General features: G+C 36.5%; 9 protein-coding genes, 1 long non-coding RNA gene and 1 other non-coding gene across 17 annotated transcripts; 6 read left to right on the top strand and 5 right to left on the bottom strand.

The window, feature by feature from the left end:
- Positions 1-767: 767 nt before the first annotated feature.
- Positions 768-1,082, top strand: AT4G07815. The gene has a single exon (NR_142160.1). It is a non-coding gene; the product is annotated as an other RNA (long non-coding RNA).
- Positions 1,083-2,703: 1,621 nt separating this feature from the next.
- On the top strand, positions 2,704-5,302 carry ABCG9 (ABC-2 type transporter family protein; the record flags this gene model as incomplete). Its single annotated transcript, NM_118876.4, has 4 exons — positions 2,704-2,817; positions 3,079-3,883; positions 3,987-4,318; positions 4,402-5,302. 4 exons carry the CDS (start codon positions 2,704-2,706, stop codon positions 5,065-5,067), a joined length of 1,917 nt encoding a protein of 638 aa, NP_194472.3. The 3' UTR covers positions 5,068-5,302.
- Positions 5,303-6,450: 1,148 nt separating this feature from the next.
- Positions 6,451-6,953, bottom strand: AT4G27415 (uncharacterized protein). 2 transcript variants are annotated; one of them, NM_202896.1, is made up of 2 exons: positions 6,757-6,953; positions 6,451-6,496 (listed from the first exon to the last, which is right to left on the bottom strand). In NM_202896.1, exon 1 carries the CDS (start codon positions 6,947-6,949, stop codon positions 6,815-6,817), a length of 135 nt encoding a protein of 44 aa, NP_974625.1. In that variant the 5' UTR covers positions 6,950-6,953; the 3' UTR covers positions 6,451-6,496; positions 6,757-6,814. The 2 variants fall into 2 exon arrangements, with proteins under 2 accessions (NP_974625.1, NP_974626.1); NM_202897.1 differs by lacking the exon at positions 6,451-6,496 and having other exon boundaries at positions 6,667-6,953.
- Positions 6,954-8,330: 1,377 nt separating this feature from the next.
- Positions 8,331-10,309, top strand: RD26 (NAC (No Apical Meristem) domain transcriptional regulator superfamily protein; the record flags this gene model as incomplete). Of its 3 annotated transcripts, none has more annotated exons than NM_118875.4 (3): positions 8,331-8,668; positions 8,778-9,046; positions 9,130-10,309. In NM_118875.4, 3 exons carry the CDS (start codon positions 8,488-8,490, stop codon positions 9,571-9,573), a joined length of 894 nt encoding a protein of 297 aa, NP_567773.1. In that variant the 3' UTR covers positions 9,574-10,309. The 3 variants fall into 3 exon arrangements, with proteins under 3 accessions (NP_567773.1, NP_001078452.1, NP_849457.1); NM_001084983.1 differs by having other exon boundaries at positions 8,488-8,696; positions 8,755-9,046; positions 9,130-9,601; NM_179126.1 differs by having other exon boundaries at positions 8,640-9,046; positions 9,130-9,613.
- A 348-nt stretch (positions 10,310-10,657) lies between these two features.
- Positions 10,658-12,234, bottom strand: AT4G27400 (Late embryogenesis abundant (LEA) protein-like protein). The gene is made up of 3 exons (NM_118874.3): positions 11,929-12,234; positions 11,451-11,787; positions 10,658-11,320 (listed from the first exon to the last, which is right to left on the bottom strand). Exons 1-3 carry the CDS (start codon positions 12,158-12,160, stop codon positions 10,864-10,866), a joined length of 1,026 nt encoding a protein of 341 aa, NP_194470.1. The 5' UTR covers positions 12,161-12,234; the 3' UTR covers positions 10,658-10,863.
- A 412-nt stretch (positions 12,235-12,646) lies between these two features.
- AT4G27395 lies at positions 12,647-12,719 on the bottom strand. The gene has a single exon. It is a non-coding gene; the product is annotated as a tRNA-Phe (tRNA).
- A 7-nt stretch (positions 12,720-12,726) lies between these two features.
- Positions 12,727-14,362, top strand: AT4G27390 (uncharacterized protein). The gene is made up of 6 exons (NM_118873.3): positions 12,727-13,226; positions 13,320-13,397; positions 13,561-13,595; positions 13,683-13,738; positions 13,833-13,931; positions 14,026-14,362. The coding sequence occupies exons 1-6, from the start codon at positions 12,846-12,848 to the stop codon at positions 14,082-14,084; spliced, it is 708 nt and encodes a 235-aa protein (NP_567772.1). The 5' UTR covers positions 12,727-12,845; the 3' UTR covers positions 14,085-14,362.
- Positions 14,336-16,257, bottom strand: AT4G27380 (uncharacterized protein). The gene is made up of 5 exons (NM_118872.4): positions 16,071-16,257; positions 15,936-15,990; positions 15,432-15,502; positions 15,208-15,316; positions 14,336-14,692 (listed from the first exon to the last, which is right to left on the bottom strand). The coding sequence occupies exons 1-5, from the start codon at positions 16,159-16,161 to the stop codon at positions 14,548-14,550; spliced, it is 471 nt and encodes a 156-aa protein (NP_567771.1). The 5' UTR covers positions 16,162-16,257; the 3' UTR covers positions 14,336-14,547.
- A 124-nt stretch (positions 16,258-16,381) lies between these two features.
- VIIIB (P-loop containing nucleoside triphosphate hydrolases superfamily protein) lies at positions 16,382-22,812 on the top strand (the record flags this gene model as incomplete). 4 transcript variants are annotated; one of them, NM_001341848.1, is made up of 25 exons in its annotated part: positions 16,398-16,476; positions 16,576-17,053; positions 17,233-17,343; positions 17,421-17,564; positions 17,649-17,799; positions 17,885-17,912; positions 18,029-18,197; positions 18,357-18,420; positions 18,534-18,547; positions 18,629-18,713; positions 18,910-19,013; positions 19,114-19,252; positions 19,351-19,469; positions 19,567-19,719; positions 19,795-19,884; positions 20,008-20,085; positions 20,225-20,383; positions 20,510-20,695; positions 20,807-21,012; positions 21,117-21,252; positions 21,335-21,464; positions 21,574-21,681; positions 21,767-21,882; positions 21,953-22,165; positions 22,246-22,812. In NM_001341848.1, exons 2-25 carry the CDS (start codon positions 16,721-16,723, stop codon positions 22,618-22,620), a joined length of 3,411 nt encoding a protein of 1,136 aa, NP_001328308.1. In that variant the 5' UTR covers positions 16,398-16,476; positions 16,576-16,720. The 4 variants fall into 4 exon arrangements, with proteins under 4 accessions (NP_001328307.1, NP_001328308.1, NP_001328309.1 ...); NM_001341850.1 differs by lacking the exon at positions 18,534-18,547 and having other exon boundaries at positions 16,382-16,476; positions 18,615-18,713; positions 22,246-22,620; NM_001341849.1 differs by lacking the exon at positions 16,398-16,476 and having other exon boundaries at positions 16,558-17,053; positions 22,246-22,786.
- Positions 22,813-22,837: 25 nt separating this feature from the next.
- AT4G27360 (Dynein light chain type 1 family protein) lies at positions 22,838-23,544 on the bottom strand. Its single transcript, NM_118870.4, has 2 exons — positions 23,332-23,544; positions 22,838-23,157 (listed from the first exon to the last, which is right to left on the bottom strand). The coding sequence occupies exons 1-2, from the start codon at positions 23,467-23,469 to the stop codon at positions 22,984-22,986; spliced, it is 312 nt and encodes a 103-aa protein (NP_194466.2). The 5' UTR covers positions 23,470-23,544; the 3' UTR covers positions 22,838-22,983.
- A 1,124-nt stretch (positions 23,545-24,668) lies between these two features.
- On the top strand, positions 24,669-26,856 carry AT4G27350 (membrane lipoprotein lipid attachment site-like protein, putative (DUF1223)). Its single transcript, NM_118869.4, has 2 exons — positions 24,669-25,356; positions 26,163-26,856. Exons 1-2 carry the CDS (start codon positions 24,880-24,882, stop codon positions 26,520-26,522), a joined length of 837 nt encoding a protein of 278 aa, NP_194465.1. The 5' UTR covers positions 24,669-24,879; the 3' UTR covers positions 26,523-26,856.
- The last annotated feature ends 82 nt before the right edge of the window (positions 26,857-26,938 follow it).

Here is a 26,938-nt window from a genome sequence, read left to right as displayed (position 1 = left end):
CCCATGAGTAAAATTTTCCATGGTTCTACGTCGTTAGTGAAACTGTGTGTTTTTTTGTTTTTATATTGGGCTTACATGGCCCAGCCCAAACCCAAATAATTAATTATAAAAAGTAGCCGAAATTAAGATCAAACGACTTGAACTAGGAACCACATATGAACCAGGTCAATGGGGACCCGTAAGTCCCGTGCCAACCTTTCTCGTAAAACTTTGTGGACGAAGTAAAAGCAAATGAAGCAGACAATCAACGATCTTAGCAGAAACGGTAACACCAAAATAGAAAATCAAAACCAAATCTGAACCGAACCTAATTTTAGTGTACCCGAATCAAACAAACCGAATAAATCATATATATGTCGTTATTATAACGAGACTCATTTATACACGTGCTCTAATTTATGTGGATCAGCTTCATGAACCCGAGAACACATCTTCTTCCGATGTCGTTATTCTAATCACATATGGTTTTTGCGATTTCTAAACCTTTGATTATCAATCAATTTACTGATGTCGTGCAGCTTCGCCTAAAATAGATCTACTAAGCCTCTATGATGCCTCACTAGTACTCTATTGCGGTTAAGCTTTCATGTAAACATATATATCATATGTCGAGAGAGGAACACAAAACCAGGTATATAACTTTTCTTTTGTTGATCCATAATTTTAACATTCAAAAGAAAACGAAAAACGTATATATTATAGAATCGAGAACCTACAAATAACAAGGTTAAAAAAAGTTATATGTAACTCTAAATTTAAATATGTTATCACCTTCCGACGATATTGGGAGGAGGGTTATTAATTAGCAGTTGAAGAAAGAGTAGCATAAGATGTTGTATCTGGTTGACACATCCTCGACACGACTTCGGAGATTACTTGCATCATTTCTCCGGTGAATTGAAGGAGCGGTTTTCGGACAAAGCGTGCCCATAATCCCAAAACACCTACCATCACCATTCCCGTTTCAGCTATCATATCTTCCACTTCTTTTCCTTTGCAATCTCACTAATGTCTTCGATAATAAACTCGATACTTGAGACTAGTTATGGCTAAAGCTTTTTGTGAGGGGTACGTTGAACTGTAGACGAGAGTGACAATACAATATTTGGACCAATTTTCTTATTTTATGTGTGGGGGTTGCAACCACCGGAAGTTGACTCAGCTAACGGTCTTTAAAGATGTAATTTCATAACTCTCTGTCTCATCCAGAGGATTCGCTTGGACTTTCTTTTTTTGAAACTTAATCCTTAACTTGAAAGGAGATTACTACATAATATGTTTTAATCCAATTAAACTTTAATAATTGTAAGAGTAAAGTACCTACATTTTTAGTTTCCATACAAATTGAATCTCATATGAGAGTGGAGAAAATGCAGGTTAAGGCCTTTTCGTTCAGTGGAAAAGGTCTAAGCACTGACGATTAAACTTTCACTAAAAAATGTTACTGAATGCAACCATATTCCCCTCAAAGTAGACTTCTTCGTTCTATATGTAAAATGCAACTATATTTGATTGCACCTTTTTTTATAAAACAATTCTTTTTTGATAACATGAGTACTCGGATCAAATTATAGAATCCTAACTTATAATCTCCAAAATGTGTGGAAAAACTGAATATTCTTACTAGTTAACCAACAATTAATGATTGAAATTGTGATGGGAAGACTCGAACCATAATCTCCTATCCGATGGTGAATTATTCAATCACTGTATGTTTGTAATATTTTTATTTAAAAAAACGAATCACAATGCTCTATGTGAAATATGAATCCGTTGGCTAGCAGTAAATGCGATGGTCTGATGGAGGGTCTTCATCGTCCATATCAGTCATGAGCACTTAAATATCGTTTTTAGTGGATGATCGCGTGCTCAATTCTTACGTTTCACTTGCGAATCCCCCACCATTGATTTCGTAAGTGGTGATTACATCTCCTTAATGCTTTGCCATTCAGTTTTGTTCTCTTCCTATTATTTCAAGGTGACTAAAAATTTGGGTTTTCTATTTGGTTTAGGATTTTTCTATATTTAAATCTAGTGGTATCATGTTTTTGAAATTTATATAAAGATTTCTGTTATTCGTATTTTATTATGCACACGACTAATATAAATAAATTATAGAGGTAAAAGAGTATTCGTCTCAAATATCTTTATTTTTAACTTAACTTTACAATGCTTAATTTTATCTAGGTTATCAATAATAAATTAATTATTAAATATTAACCAATCGTTGGACGAAACAAAAGCGCAATTAAAGATTGTATGAATAATATATAATTATCTAAAAAGCAAAATAAAAGAATAGCAAATAGAAGATTCTCAGATTGATTTCTAATTAATTTTTTTTTCGGCCAATCGAAACAAACATCCCACAATAAAAGCGTGCTTAGTAACAGAAGCATTCTCTAAAGAATCTTCCTTCTATATATCCTTAAAACGCTCTCTCACTTGCCTTACGTGAACCCTAATTTCTATTTATTTAGCTAAATAAAAGACTTTAGAGTTTTTTAGTTTTGTTTTCTGTCTTTAGAACTCCCTAAGCCAACAAAATAAAATACTATTAGCAATTGTTCTCCTTCTCGATTCAACTTCAACAAATACTTCCTTAATTAGTGGAAGAGCAAATATTTGATTTCCTTTCGATTGATTCAGCTTTAATCCTTAGTTATCTGAGAGTAAAGCTTTATAGATCGATCATTGTTGGGGATGGATAATCAAGAGGTTTCTATGGATGTTGAAACCCCGATCGCGAAGACCAACGATGATCGATCTCTTCCTTTTTCAATTTTCAAAAAGGCTAATAATCCTGTTACCTTAAAGGTATGTTTGTTTATAGATAAATCTTGTTATCACCTTGATACATACTTTATAATTATTATATGCATCTTTTTAGTTATGATACATGGAGAACACACCGTGGTTCATTAGGTTAAAAGTGCTGCTTTGTGTATTAATAGTATTGAGAACTTTTCATATTATTAGGGCATATATATATTAAATAATCTTTCAAGAACCTTGTTTATTCAATCTTGTTTTGATGTTTTTTTTTAATTCAATCTTGGTCTTGATGTTTTGGAGCAGTTTGAGAACCTTGTGTACACGGTGAAGCTGAAGGATTCACAAGGCTGTTTCGGAAAGAATGACAAAACCGAGGAGCGAACCATCTTGAAGGGCTTAACAGGGATCGTCAAACCGGGAGAGATCTTGGCTATGCTTGGTCCCTCCGGGAGCGGCAAGACCAGCTTGTTGACGGCTTTAGGAGGACGGGTTGGGGAAGGTAAAGGAAAGCTCACAGGGAACATATCTTACAATAACAAGCCATTATCCAAAGCTGTGAAACGAACTACGGGTTTCGTGACTCAAGATGATGCTCTTTACCCTAACTTGACTGTTACGGAAACTCTAGTATTCACTGCGCTTCTTAGGCTTCCTAATTCTTTTAAAAAACAAGAGAAGATCAAACAAGCTAAGGCAGTCATGACTGAACTGGGTCTAGACAGATGTAAGGATACTATCATTGGAGGACCCTTCTTGAGAGGTGTTTCAGGTGGTGAGAGGAAAAGGGTTAGTATAGGGCAAGAGATTCTTATAAACCCTAGTTTGCTCTTTCTTGATGAGCCCACTTCTGGGCTTGATTCTACCACTGCTCAAAGGATTGTGTCGATTTTGTGGGAACTGGCTCGTGGTGGGAGAACGGTCGTGACTACAATTCATCAACCTTCTAGTAGGTTGTTCTATATGTTTGATAAGCTTCTGCTCCTTTCAGAAGGTAATCCGGTCTACTTCGGGCTTGGATCCAATGCTATGGATTATTTTGCTAGCGTTGGATACTCCCCCTTAGTCGAAAGGATTAATCCCTCGGATTTTCTCTTGGACATCGCAAACGGTAAGCCTCTCCTTGTGATATCTTGCTGGCCAAGTAAGCCGTCATATTATAGTTTTTTGTGTCTCCGTGTTGAATCTCACATGGATATATTATACTTCTATAGGTGTTGGATCAGATGAATCCCAAAGACCAGAGGCTATGAAGGCAGCTCTAGTTGCGTTTTACAAGACAAACCTGTTGGACAGTGTTATCAATGAGGTTAAAGGACAAGATGATCTATGTAACAAACCAAGAGAGAGTTCTCGTGTAGCGACCAATACCTATGGAGACTGGCCAACGACGTGGTGGCAGCAGTTTTGTGTTCTTTTGAAGAGAGGCCTTAAGCAAAGGCGTCACGATTCTTTCTCTGGCATGAAAGTTGCTCAGATATTCATCGTCTCTTTCCTCTGTGGTCTTCTTTGGTGGCAAACGAAAATTTCTCGATTACAAGATCAGGTATTTTAGCTTTAACTACACACTTTTGTCTACATCATTGTCTATATCCATGAGGTGACCATACTTGTGGTTTATTGTTGCAGATAGGGCTGTTGTTCTTTATCTCATCCTTTTGGGCATTCTTCCCTCTCTTCCAACAAATCTTCACATTTCCTCAAGAGCGAGCAATGCTCCAGAAAGAACGTTCTTCGGGGATGTACAGGCTCTCGCCTTACTTCCTGTCCCGAGTAGTCGGGGATCTACCAATGGAGCTTATATTACCAACTTGTTTTCTTGTCATCACATATTGGATGGCCGGTCTAAACCATAACCTCGCAAACTTTTTTGTGACCCTTTTGGTACTCCTCGTCCATGTCCTTGTCTCGGGTGGGCTAGGGCTAGCCCTAGGTGCCCTAGTTATGGACCAGAAGTCAGCCACAACACTCGGGTCAGTCATAATGCTCACGTTTTTGTTAGCAGGAGGATACTACGTTCAACATGTACCAGTGTTCATCTCTTGGATTAAATACGTATCAATCGGTTACTATACATATAAACTACTGATATTGGGTCAGTACACGGCGAATGAGTTGTATCCATGTGGCGATAATGGGAAATTGAGGTGTCATGTTGGTGACTTTGAAGGTATCAAGCATATAGGGTTTAATAGTGGATTAGTCTCTGCCTTAGCTTTAACTGCGATGCTTGTTGTTTATAGAGTTATAGCTTATATCGCTTTGACGAGGATTGGTAAGACCAAATCTGGCTGATTACTTAGTTATAATCTCCACTTTTTATTTGTTTTTGATTTTAGAACTTTTTTGAGTAATTAAGAACGAATGTATAACAGCAATAAGTTCTTATTGCATTATTGTTTTTTGTTAAATCAATTATAGTTTGAGAGATTGATTTGGTCCGGCTGAAGTGGTCCAAGTTATATCAGAATCTAAGTAGTATAATGTGAAGAACATGTTCTGTGTGTGTATAAAAGGAAAGTTCAAAGCCAAATTCATGTTTGCTTATTGGTATGCGCTCCCAGTCCAACACACTTTACACGTTATCATTCCAGTCTTCATTAATTCGTACATCTAAAGACATTTTTAGCTCACGCGGTTTTATCTGATCACTTTTAAAAAGTCATATTCTGATATAAACCAAAAACCAAATGAAGAAATTGTATTCGAGCTGCTGACGAATTTGTGGTGCATATATAGTAAACGTACTATGGTCTATGGGCTTCCAAGCCTCCTATCCAAATGATATGATCACATAACCCATTATTTGAGATTACTTCAAGCAATAAGTGGTGTTAGGGGAACAATGATTTAACTTGGTTTCCAGACAATACCCTAAAAAATTCAGCCAATTTTTTTTGTAGTTTCTTGCAAAGTAACGTTTTTATGTGTTATAAATAAAATTAAAGAACAAAAAAAACAAGACATCAAGCGTTTGAGAAAACATAAAACTCTAATTTACATAAATGAGATAATAAAATTATTTTAATTTTTCTGTTTAAAGAAAATTAGGAAGAGGACTTAAAAAGTTAATTAATTAGTCGCTGGTACCCATTGCGGCCTTCTTAGTTTCTCATTTTATTTTTAATATATAAACCAGCTGATTGTTTTGTATGTTGTACGCTATTCATCATATATACGAACAAAATAATTATTCAACAATTTCAGAAAACAATTGCAGCTACAGATCGCTATTTTACACTTAGAATTGTCTTCTTAATTAATAACCATTTTCCAATTTATGTTTTTAAGTTCATTTAAAACTATATATATATATATATATATATATATATATATATATATATATATATGTTGAAGTTTGTCATTTTTGGAAGAATTGTGTTGAAGTGGGAACTATTTAAACATTTCATTGGTAAAAAAGGGTCTAAGAATCATCGATCTCTATATAGATTAGGTGCTACCATCTACAAAATTTTAGAAGAGTCTAAAATTCAGAATGGAATAGTCATCACTAAATCAATTATGAGTGTCGAATTAATTATGTAGTCCAGATTTTGCTTATCTACTATAAGTATTGTCGAATTAATTATGTACAAATGTAGAGTGCATATATAGACTATGCATTTAGAAAGCATAATGCCTTTTGTTTTTGTTTTCTCTCTTTTTCTTTTTGGTAAACCTTCGTGATCACCTTATCTCTTTTAAAGCTTTAACCAACATGTAACTTGGCAGAGAAAAACATACTTTAGAAAAGACCATATATAATATACGTTTAGAACTCATTAAATAGAAGTCTACCTATTTATTCTCTAAACAAATATTAAAATGATTTAAACGTCACCAACGATATTTATCGCAAAAGTGGTAAATTTCTGTCAATTAAAATGTATTTTTGAAAAAAAAGTAGAAAAATGTTATTAAAATAAAATAAATTCATTGAAGAATTTTTTGAACAAGTTTAGATTATGGCAATCTGTTCTTTACCTCATTGTCATCAAAACCATATCTCTTAATTTATTTTTTTGTCAGGATCATAAGAGCATTATACGCTAATTGAATAGCGATTGATGAGTTTCTTATCAACACATTTTGCAGTTATGCGAATCGTTGAACCAAACTTGTCGTATCTTTGCTGATATTCAGAAATTATTATCTTACAAAAGAAATGGGTGGGCATGTCCATCTCTCTGTGAACAAGAATTCTCCACGTTCACTAAAATCTAAAAATCCGAAAAGCAATTGAAAACGATTTGTAGAGAATAATAATAATTAAGAACAAAAAAAAAAGAATTATCAAGAAGAAGAAGAATCGAGTTCTTTGAATCGCGTCACATGTTTATATATAAAAAGGCTTCTCTGACCTGTTCAGCATGGTCCAAATATTCACTTGTCAACTTCTTAGGCCATTTCTAGTATTTCTTGAGTGAACGAAACCCTAATTAACCTCTTTTTGTTTAAATATAAACTAAAATATATGAAATAAGTCTTTTATGAGATAATCATTGAAATATATATAAAAATCGAATTTAGTTGTTCTGACAAAACTTGAAATTTATCCTTTAATCAAAAACAAAGAGACTACTTGCTACATTTGTGAGATAATCTTAATGGTATAATACAAACGATCATATATTCTCAAATGTTATTATCTTTAACTAAAAAATATTAAAATCATACTATTAGTGTTCTGTATATACGTGTCTTATGTTAACGTATCTTTTCAATTTATTTTAGTTAGAACTTTGTAGTTTGTACACTTGTTCAATATTTTCTGCTGTTTTTATTATTACTTTTTCTTCTTTTTTGTCTCTTTTGATTCTTTTATATTGAAGTCTTGCCTAACTCTCCCAACACGTGTACAATTCACACGGACGGGAAAATGCATTCCACGCGTGTCTGATTAATACTCTTTTGTTCATAAAAACGTCTTAGTGCCATTTGTTTTACTCAATAGATTTATCTGTCAAATAGTTAGTGCTTCTTCTTTTCTTTTTCTGACTCCAATCTATGTAGTGATCGAGTGCTTCAGGACAAACTAAATATCGAACTGGCCTCTAATTATTTGGAGCATTTTGATACACATCGTTGTTAGGCTTTTGATCAAAATTCTAGAAGAAAGGACAACTGGCTTAACACGTGTCGATAAACTTTAGCTTTTCCTGACGGTTCATGCACCCGAACGGCACCAATATAGTCGAATATAGAAATAATAAAGCTTCATTGCTTTCTCAGTGGAAAAAAACTTACTATAATTAGAATATTTCTAGTAAATATTTAGACATTTTACATGTCACGATGGAATAAGAAAAAATAAATTACTGCAATCACTCAGCGGACTTTTCTCATAATCGTAGTACACAAATTTCTTACTCATGAGAAAATTTTCCTCGTGTTTTTTGCACATTTATATCGCTGGAAAATATTGTACAACACATCGATAAGGTCGGCCAGTTCATAGACGTGGCAGTATCTAAATGGTTAAACGGGTCCACAAAGAAAATCGTAATTAGATTTTAGAACAGTAAGACAAGGACGACCGTACTTATCCTTGAAGAACCTTTGGCTTTTCCGTAGCCTATATAAACCAACTACTTACTATATTGTCCAAAAGATCGACGAACATAAAAACAAAAACATATAATTTGGGTTTTTAGAGTTCGAAACTTGAAATCTTTTTTTTTTTGGTTGCTGAGGAATCGAAGTAGAAGAGTATAAATGGGTGTTAGAGAGAAAGATCCGTTAGCCCAGTTGAGTTTGCCACCAGGTTTTAGATTTTATCCGACAGATGAAGAGCTTCTTGTTCAGTATCTATGTCGGAAAGTTGCAGGCTATCATTTCTCTCTCCAGGTCATCGGAGACATCGATCTCTACAAGTTCGATCCTTGGGATTTGCCAAGTAAGCAAACATGTTTCACATTTGTAGGGTGTTATTTTCAATTGTCATACTTTTGGGTTTAATTTGAGAAAATGTTAAAACTAAAGGGAGTATAATTGTAACTATTTAGGTAAGGCTTTGTTTGGAGAGAAGGAATGGTATTTCTTTAGCCCAAGAGATCGGAAATATCCGAACGGGTCAAGACCCAATAGAGTAGCCGGGTCGGGTTATTGGAAAGCAACGGGTACTGACAAAATTATCACGGCGGATGGTCGTCGTGTCGGGATTAAAAAAGCTCTGGTCTTTTACGCCGGAAAAGCTCCCAAAGGCACTAAAACCAACTGGATTATGCACGAGTATCGCTTAATAGAACATTCTCGTAGCCATGGAAGCTCCAAGGTAAATAAAGACTGAAACTTTCCCAGATCCAAATTCGTTAAAATTGAAATCAAAATCTGATAAAGTTTGCTTCTTTGTTACAGTTGGATGATTGGGTGTTGTGTCGAATTTACAAGAAAACATCTGGATCTCAGAGACAAGCTGTTACTCCTGTTCAAGCTTGTCGTGAAGAGCATAGCACGAATGGGTCGTCATCGTCTTCTTCATCACAGCTTGACGACGTTCTTGATTCGTTCCCGGAGATAAAAGACCAGTCTTTTAATCTTCCTCGGATGAATTCGCTCAGGACGATTCTTAACGGGAACTTTGATTGGGCTAGCTTGGCAGGTCTTAATCCAATTCCAGAGCTAGCTCCGACCAATGGATTACCGAGTTACGGTGGTTACGATGCGTTTCGAGCGGCGGAAGGTGAGGCGGAGAGTGGGCATGTGAATCGGCAGCAGAACTCGAGCGGGTTGACTCAGAGTTTCGGGTACAGCTCGAGTGGGTTTGGTGTTTCGGGTCAAACATTCGAGTTTAGGCAATGAGAGAGATGTGAAGTTACTGATGGGTGAAAAAAGTAAAAAAAAAACTTGGAGATAGTAGAGTGGCAATTGATGTAAATAATAGGGATTTATATGGGGCTTTTACCGATTCGGTGAGGCTTAGGATTCCACAAAGGAAAAAGGCTCGACTGGGGACTAGTTTGATCCAACTTGACGGCCCACAAATGTGTAATGTTTCTCAACGGAGAGAAAAATAAATGGTTACCAATATTTTTACACCGGTTATGTGTTGATACCATTTGCACAAAACGGTTTAAGTTCTGAATTGAATAACTTAACACCCAAAATTTGGTAAAAAGCTTAATACAAAAAGTTCAAAGGCATTTTCGCTTACTGCGACACTCGGAGTTGCAGAGTACTCTACGTAACAGACTCTGTTCATAGAGTTTGCGGCACCGGTGGTGGGACATTCTTGCGGACACAGTATGTACTTTTGGAAGCATCGTTCCTAAGGGTTGCTGCAGTAAACTCCTTGTGACTTGGCTCGCAAGAAACATAACATGGCCGCAAGAAAAAACAGCATTAACGAAGAGGTGTTTGAGATCTTCATGTCTAGTTTATTCTTCCTGTTTTATTATGTGTCGACTGGTGTCAAAAGAAACGTGTTGATTGTGAATTTGTAGACGCCACTCTGTAAATTTATTTAAAATAAACTATTTTACTTCACGTTGAGATCGGGAGTTGCCGGGTTTGTGTGCCTTATCTGGGCATCACCCACACATGCATTAAGTTGAAATGTATATGACTTTAAAAACTTGAAACTTCAAAAATAAAGAAAAAGTCTTTAGAAGTTACGTCCACACGAGCGTGATCCACACTTATCGGTCCTTATATTAGGAGCATTGTAACTTGCTGCAATAAGCTGCTCATTTTATTAATTTGACTTTTGGAAATCTTAAAACAACAAAAGTACATTGTATATATTAATAGCCGGATCCAAGAGTGTGATGCTTAACATCTTTTGATGTCTTAATTAAGTTGGGTTTTGAAGTCAGTGTTCAAATAGAAGATAACCTTTTTATCAATTTACGCTAGGCTCTAAATGATTACTGCGTATTTGGAGCACAACAAAAATATAATGGTTTTCTTAAGGATTAGATAATCTGGTACATGTAAATAACTGAGTTACAATTACTTTCTTTAGAATTTGGTTCTTAATTACCTTATTCCTCTGTTTTATTTTGACAAACATATAAATTTTATACGTACACAAAACATAACAATATACTTTTAATATCTGTAATTCTTAGCAAACTGAGTTTGTATTGGTAACTACTTTCTGCAGACGAGTCCATAGCCGGAAGACGCACCACGGCTGCAATCTAACAATGCGTATGTACTTTTGGGCTTGACAGAGCCACTCGCAACGGCGGGATCTTCAGAGAACAAACAAGTTTTGCAAACATGAGAGAGCAGAGAAGATGTCCTAAAGCTATCTTCACCTCCCACCACTGGCATTACGACTCCTGGTTTAGCCGGATTCTTAAAATCGGGTCTATAAGTGCGTCCCAAGATTCCATCGACTTTTGGGGACAGATTAATAAACTTGAACTGGACCTCAAAATGGGCAAAACAGTCATCTACAGGTAATTTGTAGTTGTGGATTCTATCATCTTCTTTGGTCACTGGAACCACGTTGACCATGATCTCAGCTTTGTCTTTGATAGTCACGATCACACTGTTCTTCTCTGTCAACCTTTCAATCTTGATGTCTTTGTCGGATGAGTACCTGATAATATGCATTAAAATAATGAGTGTTTACATGAAAATCTAAACGAATAGACAAAGATGACGTTTAAAAGTTGAAACAATCGCAACCTACAAAAATGATAGGGTAAAATTTGAGTTTCTATGATTACCAAGTGGATAAAGTTTCTTGAGGGATAATTAAATCTTGGCCGTCGATAGTGAACTTGAGGTGATCAAGGTTGCTGTCCCAAGTGGCGACTTTGGTGGTCTCAAGGGAGAATTTGTGGGAGTTAAAGAGGAAGCCGAGAGCTTGGATCCATGTAAAGTCTCTAGTGCGGCCAGCAGGTCTATGACCAGTGAACCTAGCATTGATCTGAAAGTCAGGGTCCGAGACAATGCTAAAATGTTCATTGCTCTTTCCATGGAAGTAGAACACAATTCCATCACCACCTATGAACCTCGGATCTAGACAAATTGATCCATAGGATTCGCAGTTGGGTTTTACCGCTACAAAAGATCATATCCAAATCTTAAAACATATTTTCAAAATCTAAAATTAATCAAAATGATGAAATTCTATTAATTCTAATTTTAAACTGCATTGGTATATCATCAATTACAAAAAGAAATTGGTGGTTAAATAATTACCCCGACACACGGCCTCGCAAAGGGGTTTAAAGCAATCAACCCAACAAATTTTGTTCTGAGAGTTGGGGAACATTTCGGTAGGGCACTCTTCAGGACAGTCGATGTACCGGAGCTGGCATCGGGGAGTCGCATTGCCACCACAATAAGTCTGACCATGCCAAGCCTTGACATGCAAGAAACATGAAGCTACCACAAAAATTATCATTAGCAATGAGGATTTTGGGACCTCCATCCTCGTTTTTTTTTTTTGGCTGAAGTGTGGAATCTATATGGATTAGAGAAGAAGGTAGAAGATTGTGTTGGGATGAGTTTTCGATTGTTAGTTTATAAGGTTGATAAAAGTCAAATATTTTTCTTCGGAAGAGGGCTACCTTTGATGGTTTCTTTTTGTTGAGAACGCATAAATTTCTAAAAGTCGTATATACATCCAAAAAATGAACATGGGACAAATATACTATTACACTCGATCTTAATACATGTATATAAAATAAAATAAAATCAATCGGTTTTCATCAAACTCTAATGCAACATGAATTTAAGTCTGTTCTCGAAGATCTTAAAGTTTTTCTACTACATCTCTCAAGTCAAAGGTAAACAGTTTAATTCATTACGCGTCAAAAACGATGCGTTTCAAGTAAGTGAATTAAAAATAAAATAAAATAAGACTTGTTGTTCCTAAACGACGCGTTTCAATTAAAGTAGGGACAAATAACAAAAATGCGGTGAGCGTGGATCGAACACGCGACCTTCAGATCTTCAGTCTGACGCTCTCCCAACTGAGCTATCCCCGCGATGCTCTAGTTTCTGTTAATGTTCAATATAACCTTAAAACACAGCATTGTCGTGAAATATCATTTGTCGTTGAAGTGGATCCTTCTCAACTCGAGCTTTGTGTTTGGGAAATCAAAATTCAGACGATGGCTTCGATTCCGCAGATTATCCTTTGTAACTTCTCCATACACGACGGTTTCAACAAGGAACCCAGTAACAGATTACACGCTAAAAGACGGAGCTTGGCTCCTTCTATGCTCCAAACCAAGTTGGGGTTGAGAGCTTGCTTGATTGAGCATAGACAGAGACAGCGAGTGATGGGTCTGGGAGATATTGGGATGCTAGCTAGTGAGAAATCTCTTAACCGTAAAAGACGGGTGGTTAGGGTTAGGGGTTTGAAGTTTAATGGTGGAGATAACAACGGAAATGGGAGGATTCTCGGAAACCTTGCTTTGGCCATTGGCTTGACTTATCTCTCTATGACTGGTCAGCTTGGTTGGATTTTGGATGCTATTGTCTCTGTCTGGGTATTACTCTCTCTATCTCTCTAAAGTCTTAATCATTTAATGTCTCTGGTTATCTAATTGTGCTGGTGAACTGAAGTTCTTACAATTTTGCAGCTGATTGTGGTGATTGTTCCAATTTTGGGTTTGGGAGCCTTTTTTTGGTGGGCACAACGAGATATTGTCCAGAGCAATGTAAGTCTACTTGTCTCTTTAGCTTAAAAAAGCATTTCAAGAATTTCAGTTTCGTGACTATAAGTTAGCTAGCTAGCACTTGTGTTTTGAGTAAATCCGTCAAGAGTATGTTCCACTTAGCTAGTTTTTGCGGTTTTTCATCTCTCTGTTTACGCTTGTGCAGTGTCCTAATTGTGGAAATGAGTTTCAGATATTCAAGTAAGGATATAACAAGAATCAAATCCCTCTCAGTTGTTTTTGTTGTTTCGCCAAATCGAGCTTGATTGAATATCAAAATGTCTGCAGGTCAGCGATGGATGATGAAGTTCAGCTTTGCCCTTTCTGTACTCAACCATTCTCAGGTAATAAGATGATTCTTCCATTTTTTCCAATTTATCTAAGTATATCTCTTTTCAAAGCATTTAGCATTGTGTTTTCTTATCGTGGAAAATGCAGTCGTGGATGATAAGTTTGTTAAGGAACCAGTGAAATTCTCCAACCAAACTACTGCTTTTGGACAAGACTTAAATGGGTTTTCTTCTAAACCTAAGAAAGGTTACTTACCCAAATTTTTGTTTTACTTCTGCGCAAATCAAGTAACCATATCTCTTGTATATCAAATGGTGAGATTAAGTGTTTGAATGTGCAGGAAAGGGTTCCTCAACAGCAGTCGTAGACATAGAAGCAGAAGTAACAGATGCAGACTGACAATGCGAAATAGCGCATATATTTCAGTAGACCGAGCCAAGGTGATTTGGTAGAGACAACAAATCTTGTGTAAAGAGCTCATTGTTGGATATAAAAGTAGTATAGAATACACGCCCATATGTATATGTCTTTGACATTGTTATCACACTTTGATCTTTGAATGATTGTTTAATGTTAAAAGTAGTAGTCTCGCATGTACGCCTGTTTCTTTGTTACTTGAGATATGACTTTATGAAGATTGGAAATTTGTTAAGAAAACCAGTCTTGCTAAAGAATATATTTTACCATCTGGTCAAAATCCATAAGCACTCGTAACTTCTATAGGTCGATAACTTAAGGAGATTACAAAATTGCAAAAGCTCTTTCTAGAAGAAAACATAAACGTTAACAAGACCAAAATAGACAAATCGAACTATCAAAAATTTATAACTGTTTTCCTTCTTTTGTAGCCTTTTAACCAAAATCACTCGTACAATTTCTTGGCCGAAAGAGTTCTGAGGGTTTTGGTTTTGTCCTTTGTAGCTTTCGCTTCATACTTCTCGCTCAACGCTATAGCTTTAGCCACGGCTTTCATCTTCCTTGCATTCTTTGTTCTCTTCATGTTTGTCCTATAGAAATCAAGAAATATCATCACGATTAGAGGACAGCAAAGGGTAAAGAGGTCCAAAGAAAACATAAAGATAAGCCAGAATGCAGCTTGTTCTCCGAACAAAATGGTATACATATGTTCTAAAACTATCCAATATAATCATCATGTCTTGGTACATTCCACTTGAGGAACGTAACAAAACGATAAACTAGTTTACAAGCAAAACTTATCCAAGATTCTCTCATGCACCAGCTTGCATATGTTTTCTAAGTGTTATGACAGTAGCAAACTACATGACTCCAGGTCCAACCTCAAAGGACCAGAACAGAGCAATTCCCAATGGAAATTTCTAACGAACCTGAGACTTAAATAATGTAAACCTAGCTAGTTGACAAATTTTCCCGTGAGAACCATGAGTCCATAACTGGCCAAAACTACTAATCGAATGGCTAACGAGAAATCAATATTACAAAGCTAAAGCCGGTCTCAAAACAATTGTTCTATAGAAGAGTACGGAATTGTCAAAAGGCTTACGGGTTACGAGAAAGAGTAGCTAGTTTCAGGTATCCGGTTTCCGTAGCTACTTTCAAGTCTCCGGTTTCCGTAGCTAGTTTCACGTCACCGGTTTCCGTAGTGTCCATGGCTAACGAAACCAAAGAAGAAAAATCAAAAGAGTAAACACCTGAATCTCAAATCTTAAGAAGATGAAGAAACGAATATGGACCAAAACGTGATAAAAGAATTCGCTATTTTACTACCTACAGCCACAGCTTTCATATTCATTGCAATCTTCGTTCTCTTCATCGGTTTTCCTTTCCTCGTGCTCATCCTAAAAAAAAGAAAATCATCAGGATTAAAGGAAAACACAAAGTAAGGAGATCCAAAGACACCATAAAACAAGTAAAAAATGGAGCTTTTTCTCCGATCAAAATGGTATAATATATGTTCTAAAGTAACCAAATTTAAGAATTTCACGCCTTAGTACATAAATCTAACTAAATGATAAACCAATTTACAAGAGGAACTAGTCAGAGATTCTCTCATTCAACATGTTGCATAATGGTCTCCTAAGTGCTAAACTAATGTGGAAACTTGAGCTGCTTGTAAACCATTACAGTAGCAACCTACATGACTCCAGGTCCAACCTCATAGGACAAGAACAAAGCAATTCACAATGGAAAGTTGGAAACTTGTGACCAAGAGAAATACAACTAGAGACTTATGTAATATAAACACAACTAGAGACTTTCGAAGAAGCTTACAAGCTACGAGCACGAGAAGCTAGTTTCCCGTCACCGGTCTCCGTAGTGTCCATCACTAACAAAAATCAAACAAGAATCTTAAGCAGATGAAGAAACGAGTATGTACCAAACCAAGACGCGAATTTACTTTACTACCTTGAGGAGTAGCTTCAGAGACGCTCTGAGATTCAGAAACGTCCATGGAAGCTTCCTCGTCTCTATTCTTCTTGTTCCTCTTCTTCGTCATTGCTGATTAGGTCAGACGCACGACGGCACGAAGCAAAGCAACGAGAGTAGAGAGACGGAAATCAATCGAATTTTAGAATTTCACCTAATGCTCTGTGTCGGGTCAATTTACTAATTCGTGTCTACTTATTGGGCCCATAGTTTTGGTAAAGGCCCATTTATCCACTAATGGATAATAAATAAATAACAGCCCGATGATGATCATCATCTACCTAATTAGAGTTTCATTGTCTCTGTATTTTCAAATTCTCTCTCTTATGTTATGTATTCCGTTGGAATGGCTTCTCCTTGGCGAAATTCAGTTTCTTTATTTGAGGTTTGTTGCTGTTTTTAGTGTTATTATTTTTAGCCCTTCTTGAATTTCTAGTTACATGTTACAATGTTGAGAGAGATTATTATTCAATAAAATTTTCAGATTTTCTGGTTTCGAGATTCTTCTGCTGGCTTTTAAGGAACTCACATTACGCGAAAATGGGTATTGATTCAAGACAAAAACGAAAAAGTTTGAATTTTTGTTGGTGGGTGGATTTTGAGGTTTATCGGCGTCTCCTCCGACTACAATGATGAAAAGTTCAGTGAAGGAAATTTTGGAGTCTCTTCGCCTGCTTGATTCAAGCGAGAGGTCTTCGTCGCTTCCCTCTCCGTCTACTTTCAGGGCTCCAATGCCGTTGATTCGTCAATCTCTTCCGGCGAAGTTTCGTAATGCAATTTCGCTGGAAAGCAAAACCATAGAGAAAGAAGACAAGGATTGGAGCACTGAGCAGATCACACAATCTGCAGAGAAGGAGAAAACTGGAAATGAAGTTGTGAAGATTAGTACTGCTCAGATGAGTCGAGCGAAGAACTCGCATGATCCTGAATGGATCAATAGCGCTGAGTATTTCGTCAGGGAGGTAAATGATTGCTTCTTTGTGTTATCTTTTATGTTGTATTTCTATATTCATCATTGAGGAGAAACTGAAAGGTTTGAACTTTTAGTGATTCATTATTGTTTTAAACTAAAGTATGCGGTTTCTAGTTTCTCCAATGACAAGAAGAATACAGTTTTTACATTGCATCTATTTTATGCCAGAAACTTTGTGTTTGGTGTCGAGTTGCTGCTAATGGGCAGTGGCACTTGGGGAAGATACATTCTACTTCTTCTAGTGATGATGTGTGTGTTATGCTGTCCGCTAACGACGATGTAAGAAGTTCTTTGAGATTGTTGAAATTTCTTAGGATATGGAAAAGGCCTTATGCTGTAGTTTTGTGTTATCTAAGGTTGTGAAAGTAGCAATGGAGGAGATTTTCCCTGCTAACCCAGAGATTTTAGAAGGAGTTGAAGACCTTACTCAGCTTAGTTATTTGAATGAGCCATCTCTTCTCTACAACCTCCGGGTCAGATACTCACAAGACTTGATTTATGTAAGTTAAAAACATTCTGGTTTGTTCGTTTATATTTCAGTGTAGCAGAGGTATATAACATAATTTTAATGTTTTCTGTTTTAGAGTAAAGCAGGGCCAGTTTTGATCGCAGTAAATCCTTTTAAGAATGTCCAGATCTATGGAGAAGAGTTTCTATCAGCTTATCAGAAGAATGCTTTGGATGCTCCTCATGTTTATGCAGTGGCAGATGCAGCTTATGATGATATGATGAGAGGTGAGTGAAAGCATACACTTTCTCCCTTTTTGGTGTTGAGATAGTTATTGTATGCATTTACATTTTTGAATTTTTCTTTACGCAGAGGAGAAGAACCAATCTATTATCATAAGGTACGATGCTTTCTATTCTGAATGCTTTTTGTGCACTGATAATTTGACTATGCATATGTGAAGGTGACTTCTGATATTCATATCATCAATCAAATGAATAAAATATTATTTCTTAGTGGAGAAAGTGGAGCTGGGAAAACTGAGACAGCAAAATATGCAATGCAGTACTTGGAAGCTCTTGGTGGAGGTAGCTTTGGGGTGGAAAATGAAATCCTAAAGACAAATTGTATACTTGAAGCTTTTGGGAATGCTAAAACATCAAGAAATGATAACTCTAGCCGATTCGTGAGTAATTTGTACATCCTTTTTTTCTTCAAATTTTTGCATGACTGAAAGTTTTCCTTTCATAGGAATACTAAAATCGTTTGTATAAATTTGAAAGTTTGGTGTCAGCCGTAAATTGAGAAGTGGTTTGGATTCAATAGTAAATCTGAATTGGTGCAGGGTAAACTGATGGAGATTCATTTTAGTGCAAAGGGAAAGATATGCGGAGCTAAACTTGAAACTTGTAAGACTTGAACATTTGTATGATTGTTTGTCATATTTTCTTGACTATGGAGCTCACGTCTTTTATTATTTTCTCACCATGTTTGTGTGACTACTTGTGCTGAACGACCATAGTTCTCCTAGAAAAGGTAAATTTTCTGTTGAGAAGCTTTATAGCCAGTTCCACTTGCTAGCTATTCATGGGCTAATTAGTAGTCTCTTTGGACCAGTCAAGAGTGGCTCAGCTGTGCAATGGCGAGAGATGCTACCATATCTTTTATCAATTGTGTGCAGGAGCTTCACCAATTCTTAAAGGTAACATTTTAAACCGAAATATCTATGAACTAATGCAGGAATTCAATCTTTCAGCTACATATGAGATTCTTTGGAAGTATCCCTGCTGAAGCAAAGTGTAGACATATATAATTTACTGATTAGCTTACTTGCTCAAGGCTAAGAGTAGCTAGAAGCTGCTAGTGCTAGACCATTTATTATATAATTTTGTTTGCAGAGAGATTGAAGATTAAAGCAGCAAGTGAATACAATTATTTGAACCAGAGCAATTGCTTAACCATTGATCGCACTGATGATGCTCAGAAATTTCACAAACTGATGGTACTTTTTTGTATTTCCAGTGCCTCCCTCTGTTTTCCGTGGAACATATGCTAGAGTTTTTTAATTTCATATTTTATAAAAGATTTCCCTGTTGTTATAGGAAGCTTTCAACATTGTTCAAATTCCTCAAGAATACCAAGAACGTACATTTGCACTGCTTGCAGCTGTGTTATGGCTAGGAAATGTATCTTTTGAAGTGATTGACAATGAAAACCATGTCGAAGTGGTAGCAGATGAAGGTAGAGTTAATCGTCTGTCATTAATCATTTGAATTAGTAGACTGGTTGTGATCTACTATGATAATATAGGTGATGCTTATTATTTTGCTTTCTTACAGCTGTCACTAATGTAGCTATGTTAATGGGCTGCAACTCAAAAAAGCTTATGGTGGTTTTGTCTACATGCAAGCTCCAAGCTGGTAGAGATTGCATTGCTAAAAGACTGACATTGCGACAGGTTTGTTTACTTTTTTACAAGCACTGCAATATTATACCGCACTTGTAATTCCTATATAGCTAAAGGTAGTGTGCGGATTGCTTTGCTATATATTCAGGCAACTGATATGAGGGATTCTCTGGCGAAAATCATCTATGCGAGCTTATTCAACTGGCTTGTTGAGCAAATAAACATTTCACTGGAAGTTGGTAACTCACGTACAGGAAGATCTATTAGTATCCTTGATATATATGGGTTTGAGTCATTTAAGGTTCGTAACTGTGCTCGAGGTTTTATAGTCTCAATTTCTTTTGATTGTGTAAGGATCAGGTCTTCGTGGTTTTAGGATAATAGTTTCGAACAATTTTGCATAAACTATGCAAATGAAAGACTGCAGCAACATTTCAACCGACATCTATTTAAACTTGAACAAGAGGTGATCTTCTTACTCTTGACTCTTGAGCCTCATTATATGAAGATGTGTAACTCTACTTCTGGTCAACTACACATATCAAATAAATGTGTATTGTCTATTAATGAAAGTATCTTCGCTGTTCAGGAATATGAAGGGGATGGAATTGATTGGACTAAGGTCGAATTCATAGACAATCAAGAGTGTCTAAATCTGATTGAGAAGGTAAGTTTTGTAGCGTGCCATCTTACTCATCTTGTCTTTCCTCCTTATGGAAAGGGATTGTATAATGCTTTGCTCCAAACTATGACATTAAGGTTTTTTCTTACATGTTTTAGAAAACCATTTCGCACATCTTTTGCAGAAACCCATTGGTTTGGTATCGCTATTAAATGAGGAATCAAATTTTCCAAAGGCAACTGATACGACGTTTGCCAACAAGCTCAAGCAGCATTTGAATGCTAACTCTTGTTTCAAGGGAGAGAGAGGTCGGGGTTTCAGAATTAAGCATTATGCCGGAGAGGTCAGTTGTTACCCCAAATCTAACAACGTATCTGCATGAATAGTTCTAATGTGATATGTATCTGTCAAATTATGAAGGTGCAAGAAAATGAACAAACATCTCACTTTACATTATGGTGTTTAATAGGTTCTCTATAATACAAATGGCTTCCTGGAAAAGAACAGAGATCCGCTGCATGTTGATCTTATCCAACTTTTATCATTGTGCAAATGTCAATTATTGAACCTGTTTTCTACTAAGATGCATCACGATTTTCTAAAGCCGGCAACCTTTTCGGACTCCATGAATCAAAGTGTGATTGCCAAGTTTAAGGTGACAAGGCTTGAATTATGCATTTTTCTGTTTTGGTTGAAATCTTCCTTTCGTAAAGTTTTCTCACAAGAATCTCTTTCATCAGTATATCTACTCACTTTATGTTTACAGGGCCAACTTTTCAAGTTGATGAACAAGTTAGAAGACACTACTCCTCATTTTATTCGATGCATAAAACCAAATTCAAATCAGCTTCCTGGACTTTACGAAGAAAATCATGTTCTACAACAGCTTAGATGTTGTGGCGTTTTGGAGATTGTTAGAATATCAAGATCAGGATATCCTACGCGGTTGACACACCAGGAGCTTGCAGTAAGGTTTGGTCTCTCAACTTTATCGATGTGCTTTGTTGATAGATCTATTGTTCCAAACTCCCATGCATTCTTATGCTTTTGTCGTTGTTGGCTTTTTCATGGAGTAGATATGGATGCCTACTGCTGGACACAAGAATCTCCCAGGATCCACTTAGCACATCAAAAGCTATTTTGAAACAATGCAATCTTCCTCCTGAAATGTATCAAGTTGGTTATACGAAAATATACCTCCGAACTGGAGTAGTAAGTTCTCTTTATCTGTAGATATTATGTTGATTTCCTGATCCATCTAAAATTATATCGCCTTCACCTTCATATTTGATAGATTAGCGTCCTTGAGGAAAGAAAAAAGTATGTTTTGCGTGGCATACTTGGATTACAGAAGCAATTTCGTGGTTATCAGACTCGTGAATACTTTCACAATATGAGGAATGCTGCAGTGATACTTCAGTCATGTAATCATAAATCACTGACATATCCCATGATTTCTTCATAAATAGTTTTACGGTATATGCTAATTTTTTGTCTCTTTGATTTCATGGCTAATGTATTCTGTTGCTACAGATATCCGTGGAGAAAATGCCAGGAGAAACTACATTGTGGTAGGAGAATCAGCTATTGTTTCCACAGCAATAACTAAAGAGCTTGATGCAGCTATACACTTGCAATATAGTAAATAACATTGTCTCTCCTATGGCATCATGAATTTGTTATTCTATCTTGGATAAGAATTTACAGCTCTTCTTCTTATCTGTAGTGGTACGCAAATGGCTGGCTCGTAAACTCTTAAATAGTACGCAACAGAAGAACAAACCTCGCAATGAGAAGAAAAAAACGAGAAGAAAGTCAACAAAGAGGGTTTCCGAAGACAAGGTAGTATTTTTGCCTGATGTATGCGTCTCTGAGTTATCCGCTGCTGAAACTTATTATCTCTCTTGTTTAGGAACTTCTTTCAGAGCAGTTTGAGGTCCAACCTTGTGTTCTTGCTGATCTCCAGAGCCGGGTTCTGAAAGTCGAAGCAGCTATAATGCAGAAGGAAGATGAAAACACTGCATTGCAGGAGGAGTTGCAACGATTTGAGGAAAGATGGTTAGAGAACGAAACAAGAATGAAGTCAATGGAGGACACATGGCAAAAGCATATGTCGTCAATGCAGGTAAGTGACGTCACGCATGCTTATGATTTGTTCTGACCAAAACCTTATATAAAAAGATTATGATCTACATGCCCTTGCAGATGAGTCTCGCAGCTGCCTGTAAGGTTTTGGCTCCAGACAAGACTGCAAGTCACGGTACTGACTCAGAAGACACAATGTCCTTTGGAACCCCCACGAAAGAGCTTAAGGGCAGCTTGAGTGACGTTAATAATCTTTCTACAGAATTTGATCAACGAAGCGTCATAATTCACGAAGATCCGAAAAGTCTTGTCGAGGTGAAATCAGACTCGATCTCAAACAGGAAGCAGCACGCAGAAGAACTCAGGAGACTAAAGTCAAGATTTGAGAAATGGAAGAAAGATTACAAAACAAGACTAAGAGAGACAAAGGCAAGAGTCCGGTTAAATGGTGATGAAGGTCGTCATCGGAATTGGTGGTGCAAGAAAAGTTATTGAAACTTAGATCTTGTTCACATGTACCGAATACTAATATTAGGTTTTAGGATGTTTAACGATGTAAATTCCATATTAATCAAACTAACTGAGAGCTAACCGGCTGGTAAGGCAGAAGCTAAATAAAATTGATCTATAACCACATGATTTCTACACACAATACAGCTCTAATGAAAACATAAGATAAAGTTTTTGACCTCTAGACGTTTTTGTCTATGTAATTTGAGAAAGCAGTGTTTTCTTGTTATTGAAGACATCCATAACGACGAATCATGATTGATATTACAGTGAAAGAACTTGAATACTCTTTAACTTTAACACTACATCAATCGAAAAGGACTTGATTATTTTACAATACTGTCTAAATTAGCTAGAGCATCGGTCCGGGGGGGCCGGTTCACCGACTGATCCCTTAAAAAGCAAAATGGTAAGGCTGCCAACTGAGAAATGGATGAAGCAGCCACTGCAATGAGTCACGAAAGATCCGAAATGCGTCCCCACGATGCACTGCCACCCCGATCCGTAACTTCTATCAAATTCCTGAAAAAATCAAAAAGATTTGAATTTCATTGACATGAAACTCTAGTTATGGAGTTTGTATAACATTCATAATCATATTTCATTTCAGTATACATATGTACAGTGTATAGGTAGAAAATACATGTCTAGTCAGGATTAATACACATTAAAACTTGCAATATATGATTAGTGAACCTTCTTGATGAAACGGGCAATTTGAGTAGGTTCGGTGACATCAAAGCAATCAAGGGCTTTGGAGGCCAAACTAAGAGCATCTTCCTTCATTGTTTGCTTCATATCTGTATCACCCATTACTGCTTTCCCTTCTAACATCCTTTTTAAAAAAATTGAATATGATTATTTAACTCTAAAGAAATATCTAAGAGAACCAAGTTAGTTTATGCAAGTATATATTGTATGTTAATATTTCTATATATACTGAAAAATGATGGGATGATGTGTGTGTGAGAGTGAAGCTCCAAGATAGTGGTGGAGATTATGTTGGAACTTACATGAAGCGTCTTTTTTTTTACTTGTCGTAGTTTTATCAGCCACATGGATTTGCATGGACCGTTCCATATGTGGTCAAAACCAAATCATTCAATCGATTTCAAATATGAAGTACATATACACATCTATATTCATTTATATGATCATAAAGTGGTTGTTTGCCATCATTTTAAGAAAATTACCGTAAGCTTGGGCTGTTGTGCGGCATGTTGTAAAAGGAAAACACAATGTGAGTGGATACGATTGAACAAGCCATAGAAAAAGTGCAAGCAAGATTACAAGAGCAAAAACGAGTGAAGGGAAGAAGAAGGGACAAAAACATATGTGGTTCTCCTTTATTTCAAAATGAATTTCAGCAATGAAAAGAAAATGGACGTCAAATTTTATTTAACCTTCAGAAACTATACTTAGAAAGTTAGATTATTGTTTTATTTTTGAAGTTAAAAGTTTTTTTTAGAACTATAGAACTTTGTGGGTATATTTTGTTTTATTTACAATGTCATGTATGACTAGTTGAAGCTCTTAACATGTATTTTTTTTTACATCTTTACTAAATGTCTCTTAAGCTAATCTTTTCTTTCCATATTAATTCCCACTAGCAAAGTTGTTTTTTCTTTTTAATCTCAAATTTGTTAAACTAACAAATGTATATATATATTCCTTTTTTAATTGTTTTCTTTTTGTCAAAGTGTTTTCTCAATTAAAAAATATACAAAGAAGCAATATAACATTTTTTTTTAATTGTTGAGGTTGGCAAGTAAATCTTTCTTTCTTTTTTGCCAGGACGAGAAAGATTTGTTTTTTTAATTCTCTCTTTAAACGAAAACAAAAATAAACTCGTTGGCCAGCTCAAACAAAACTATTCGCCTGTCTTTCCCGACGTGTCACCGACCCGTATAACAAGGATAATAAAAGCTCCAATTTAATTTTTTATTTCTACAGCTTTTTCCACCAATACGATAATTTTCCATTTTTATAAAAAAAAACTTTATTTGAGAATTTTCCTTATTAAAAAAAGAAGTACAGTATAAAGGTAAAGACACTTTGCCGCGTTTCTCTCGGTGCCGCTCGACGTGTTAATCTTCTTCCTCCTGAAGATCTCTCTCTGAAAGACATTCTCAAATTTTCTCGGGAAAACACCTTTTTCTGATTCGTTTTTCTCCAGATCATTCCTTCTTTCTTATATCCGATTTCTTCGGGAGGAGGCGAAGAGACGGTCAACAATTTTATCCAATGTCGCGCCGTCTTTTCGCCTGTTTCGGCCTCAAGAAATCTTCAACTAAACCTATCTCTGGTGGTAACAATTCCGCCGCCGTAGCCGCAGAAATTCCCGCCGGAGATGGTCCCGTTCTCGTCCAGCTATTCTCGTCTCAGGGATGTAAAACATCGCCCGCGGCGGAGATGTTGATGTCCCGGCTAGGTCGAGGTGATTTCGACGCTCAGATCCGTGGCGAAGATGGTGGATCTGGATCTCCGACGATGGTTTTGGTGTTTCATGTGGATTATTGGGATTACAAGGGGTGGAAAGATCCGTATGGATCGAGCCAATGGACGGTGAGGCAGAAGGCGTATATAGAGGCGTTGAATCTGGATACGATGTTTACTCCGCAGCTTGTGATCCAAGGTCGTTCTCAATTGATCGGAAACGAAGAGGAGACGCTGCTCAAATCTATCTCCGAAGCGCCTAGGTTTCCTTCTCCAGCCTTCCGGGTGAGTTTTCGTAACATTGTAAACTATTCGATTGTTGTGGTGATTGTGATGATCTTGATGTGAAGGAATTAGATTTAATGGTAGATTTCAGCTCTTGTTTATGTGATTTCAATGTAAGTGTCTTGTTTTGTTTGAGTGTCTTCTGGTGCTAAATATATAGGAGAATATTATAGGATTCCAAGTGAAGCTTGTATCTGATTCTTGCGCCTTGCCTGCAGATTCAAGAGCATGTTCTTGTATCTGACTCTGTGTTAGGAAAATGTGTCCTATGGTTTGCAGTGTCGCTTGTCCTTGAGTCTTGTGAATGTTTAATATAGTAAATCAAAGAGTTCTCTTTAGGTACAGGGCTGTATCCAGGTCGCTGATGCTCTTTCTCTGTATCAAAATGATCATTAGACATTTAGGAGTAATATTGCTTTTAGAGGGATTTTGTCTCTGCTAAAAAAGTGGTCAATGTGGTTGCTTTCTAGATAGTTATAGGTATATATGACAGGGAATGTAGTTTTATGAATGCAGCAAGCTTCTATTGCATTAGAATTAGCTACTTTTGGTGAATTGACTAAACAACATCTGTGATAAATTTTTGTTCGACGACATGTTCTTGTTGATTGTGTCATAGGATTAGCTACCTAACTAAACTTTACTTCAACCATGAATTTTCTCTGCTCTTGAACTCAATGAGTTCTTGACTAAACAGAACAATGTGGCTCACTCTTCTTCATTGGCTTTGTCACTCTCCACATAAGTGGTGTTTTTTGTCGAAATTTTCACATGTAATATTAATCATTTGTTTCTCTCTTTACCAGGCGACTTTCCAGAGACCAACCTCAGAGACACTGCAAGTATCACTCACCGGAGCTTTGAGAATGAAAGTAGACGGAGACGGAATGGACATAATGGTGGCAATATACGAAACCGGGCTTGTGAACGACTGTGCAAGAGGAGAGAACGAAGGAAGAATGTTGTCGAATGATTACGTTGTAAGAAAGATGGAAAAGATGTGCACTGTGAAAGATGTAGCACCGAAGAAGCCAGTCTCGGGGACTGCTCATTTTACGCTCTGGGATGGATTCAACAGCAGCAAATGTGGAGTCGCCGTCTTTCTTCAGAACTCTTCTCTTCAGATTTTTGGTACACAGAGTTTTAAATTACCTGATGAGATTTGAGTTAATTTCCCTAATATCTGAAAAATAAAGAAAAGAAAACCGATCTTTGTATCGTCCATATTTTGCTTGTGATAATCATTCGGGTTCCACTCTGCTTTTGTACAGTTATAAATGTGTGACTACTTATAACTTAATAGGGTTTAAGGTTTCTTCTAATTTGTTTTTATTTCAACTCATATTATCCTAACCTTTCTCTTCTCATGCTACTTCATTTGATTTCTTTTTAAGTTAAACCCTTTTTTAGTTAATCAGTATGTCAAAGTTCCATTCCACGAATCTTGGTCCTGATAAATGTTGGGATGCATGAAACAGTCTAGTTGTTTATAAAACCCTAAACCCTTTTTATTGTTTTTTTTGTAAACAGTCTAGTTGGGATGTCAATGTGACATCGTTTTGACGCTTAGTTATTGAAACGA

This window comes from Arabidopsis thaliana, chromosome 4 (assembly GCF_000001735.4).
Source record: "Arabidopsis thaliana chromosome 4, partial sequence".
Classification (NCBI taxonomy): Eukaryota; Viridiplantae; Streptophyta; class Magnoliopsida; order Brassicales; family Brassicaceae; genus Arabidopsis; species Arabidopsis thaliana.
The sequence above is the reverse complement of the archived record's forward strand: the minus strand, read 5'-3'. Positions and strand labels throughout refer to the sequence as shown.

Bases quoted from the DNA above. Each gene is read 5' to 3' on its own strand.
- AT4G27415 (NM_202896.1), bottom strand. From the start codon at position 6,949: ATGCCCACCCATTTCTTTTGTAAGATAATAATTTCTGAATATCAGCAA.
- AT4G27400 (NM_118874.3), bottom strand. From the start codon at position 12,160: ATGGAGGTCCCAAAATCCTCATTGCTAATGATAATTTTTGTGGTAGCT. The intron at 11,788-11,928 runs GTAATTATTTAA...GATCTTTTGTAG, and splicing joins TTGCGAGGCCGTGTGTCGGG to CGGTAAAACCCAACTGCGAA. The intron at 11,321-11,450 runs GTAATCATAGAA...GCATATTATCAG, and splicing joins CAAGAAACTTTATCCACTTG to GTACTCATCCGACAAAGACA.
- AT4G27390 (NM_118873.3), top strand. From the start codon at position 12,846: ATGGCTTCGATTCCGCAGATTATCCTTTGTAACTTCTCCATACACGAC. The intron at 13,227-13,319 runs GTATTACTCTCT...ACAATTTTGCAG, and splicing joins ATGCTATTGTCTCTGTCTGG to CTGATTGTGGTGATTGTTCC. The intron at 13,398-13,560 runs GTAAGTCTACTT...ACGCTTGTGCAG, and splicing joins GAGATATTGTCCAGAGCAAT to TGTCCTAATTGTGGAAATGA.
- AT4G27380 (NM_118872.4), bottom strand. From the start codon at position 16,161: ATGACGAAGAAGAGGAACAAGAAGAATAGAGACGAGGAAGCTTCCATG. The intron at 15,503-15,935 runs GTAAGCTTCTTC...TCTTTTTTTTAG, and splicing joins GCTTCTCGTGCTCGTAGCTT to GATGAGCACGAGGAAAGGAA. The intron at 14,693-15,207 runs GTAAGCCTTTTG...TGATTTCTATAG, and splicing joins GCTACTCTTTCTCGTAACCC to GACAAACATGAAGAGAACAA.
- AT4G27360 (NM_118870.4), bottom strand. From the start codon at position 23,469: ATGTTAGAAGGGAAAGCAGTAATGGGTGATACAGATATGAAGCAAACA. The intron at 23,158-23,331 runs GTTCACTAATCA...TGATTTTTTCAG, and splicing joins TTGCCCGTTTCATCAAGAAG to GAATTTGATAGAAGTTACGG.
- AT4G27350 (NM_118869.4), top strand. From the start codon at position 24,880: ATGTCGCGCCGTCTTTTCGCCTGTTTCGGCCTCAAGAAATCTTCAACT. The intron at 25,357-26,162 runs GTGAGTTTTCGT...TCTCTTTACCAG, and splicing joins TTCCTTCTCCAGCCTTCCGG to GCGACTTTCCAGAGACCAAC.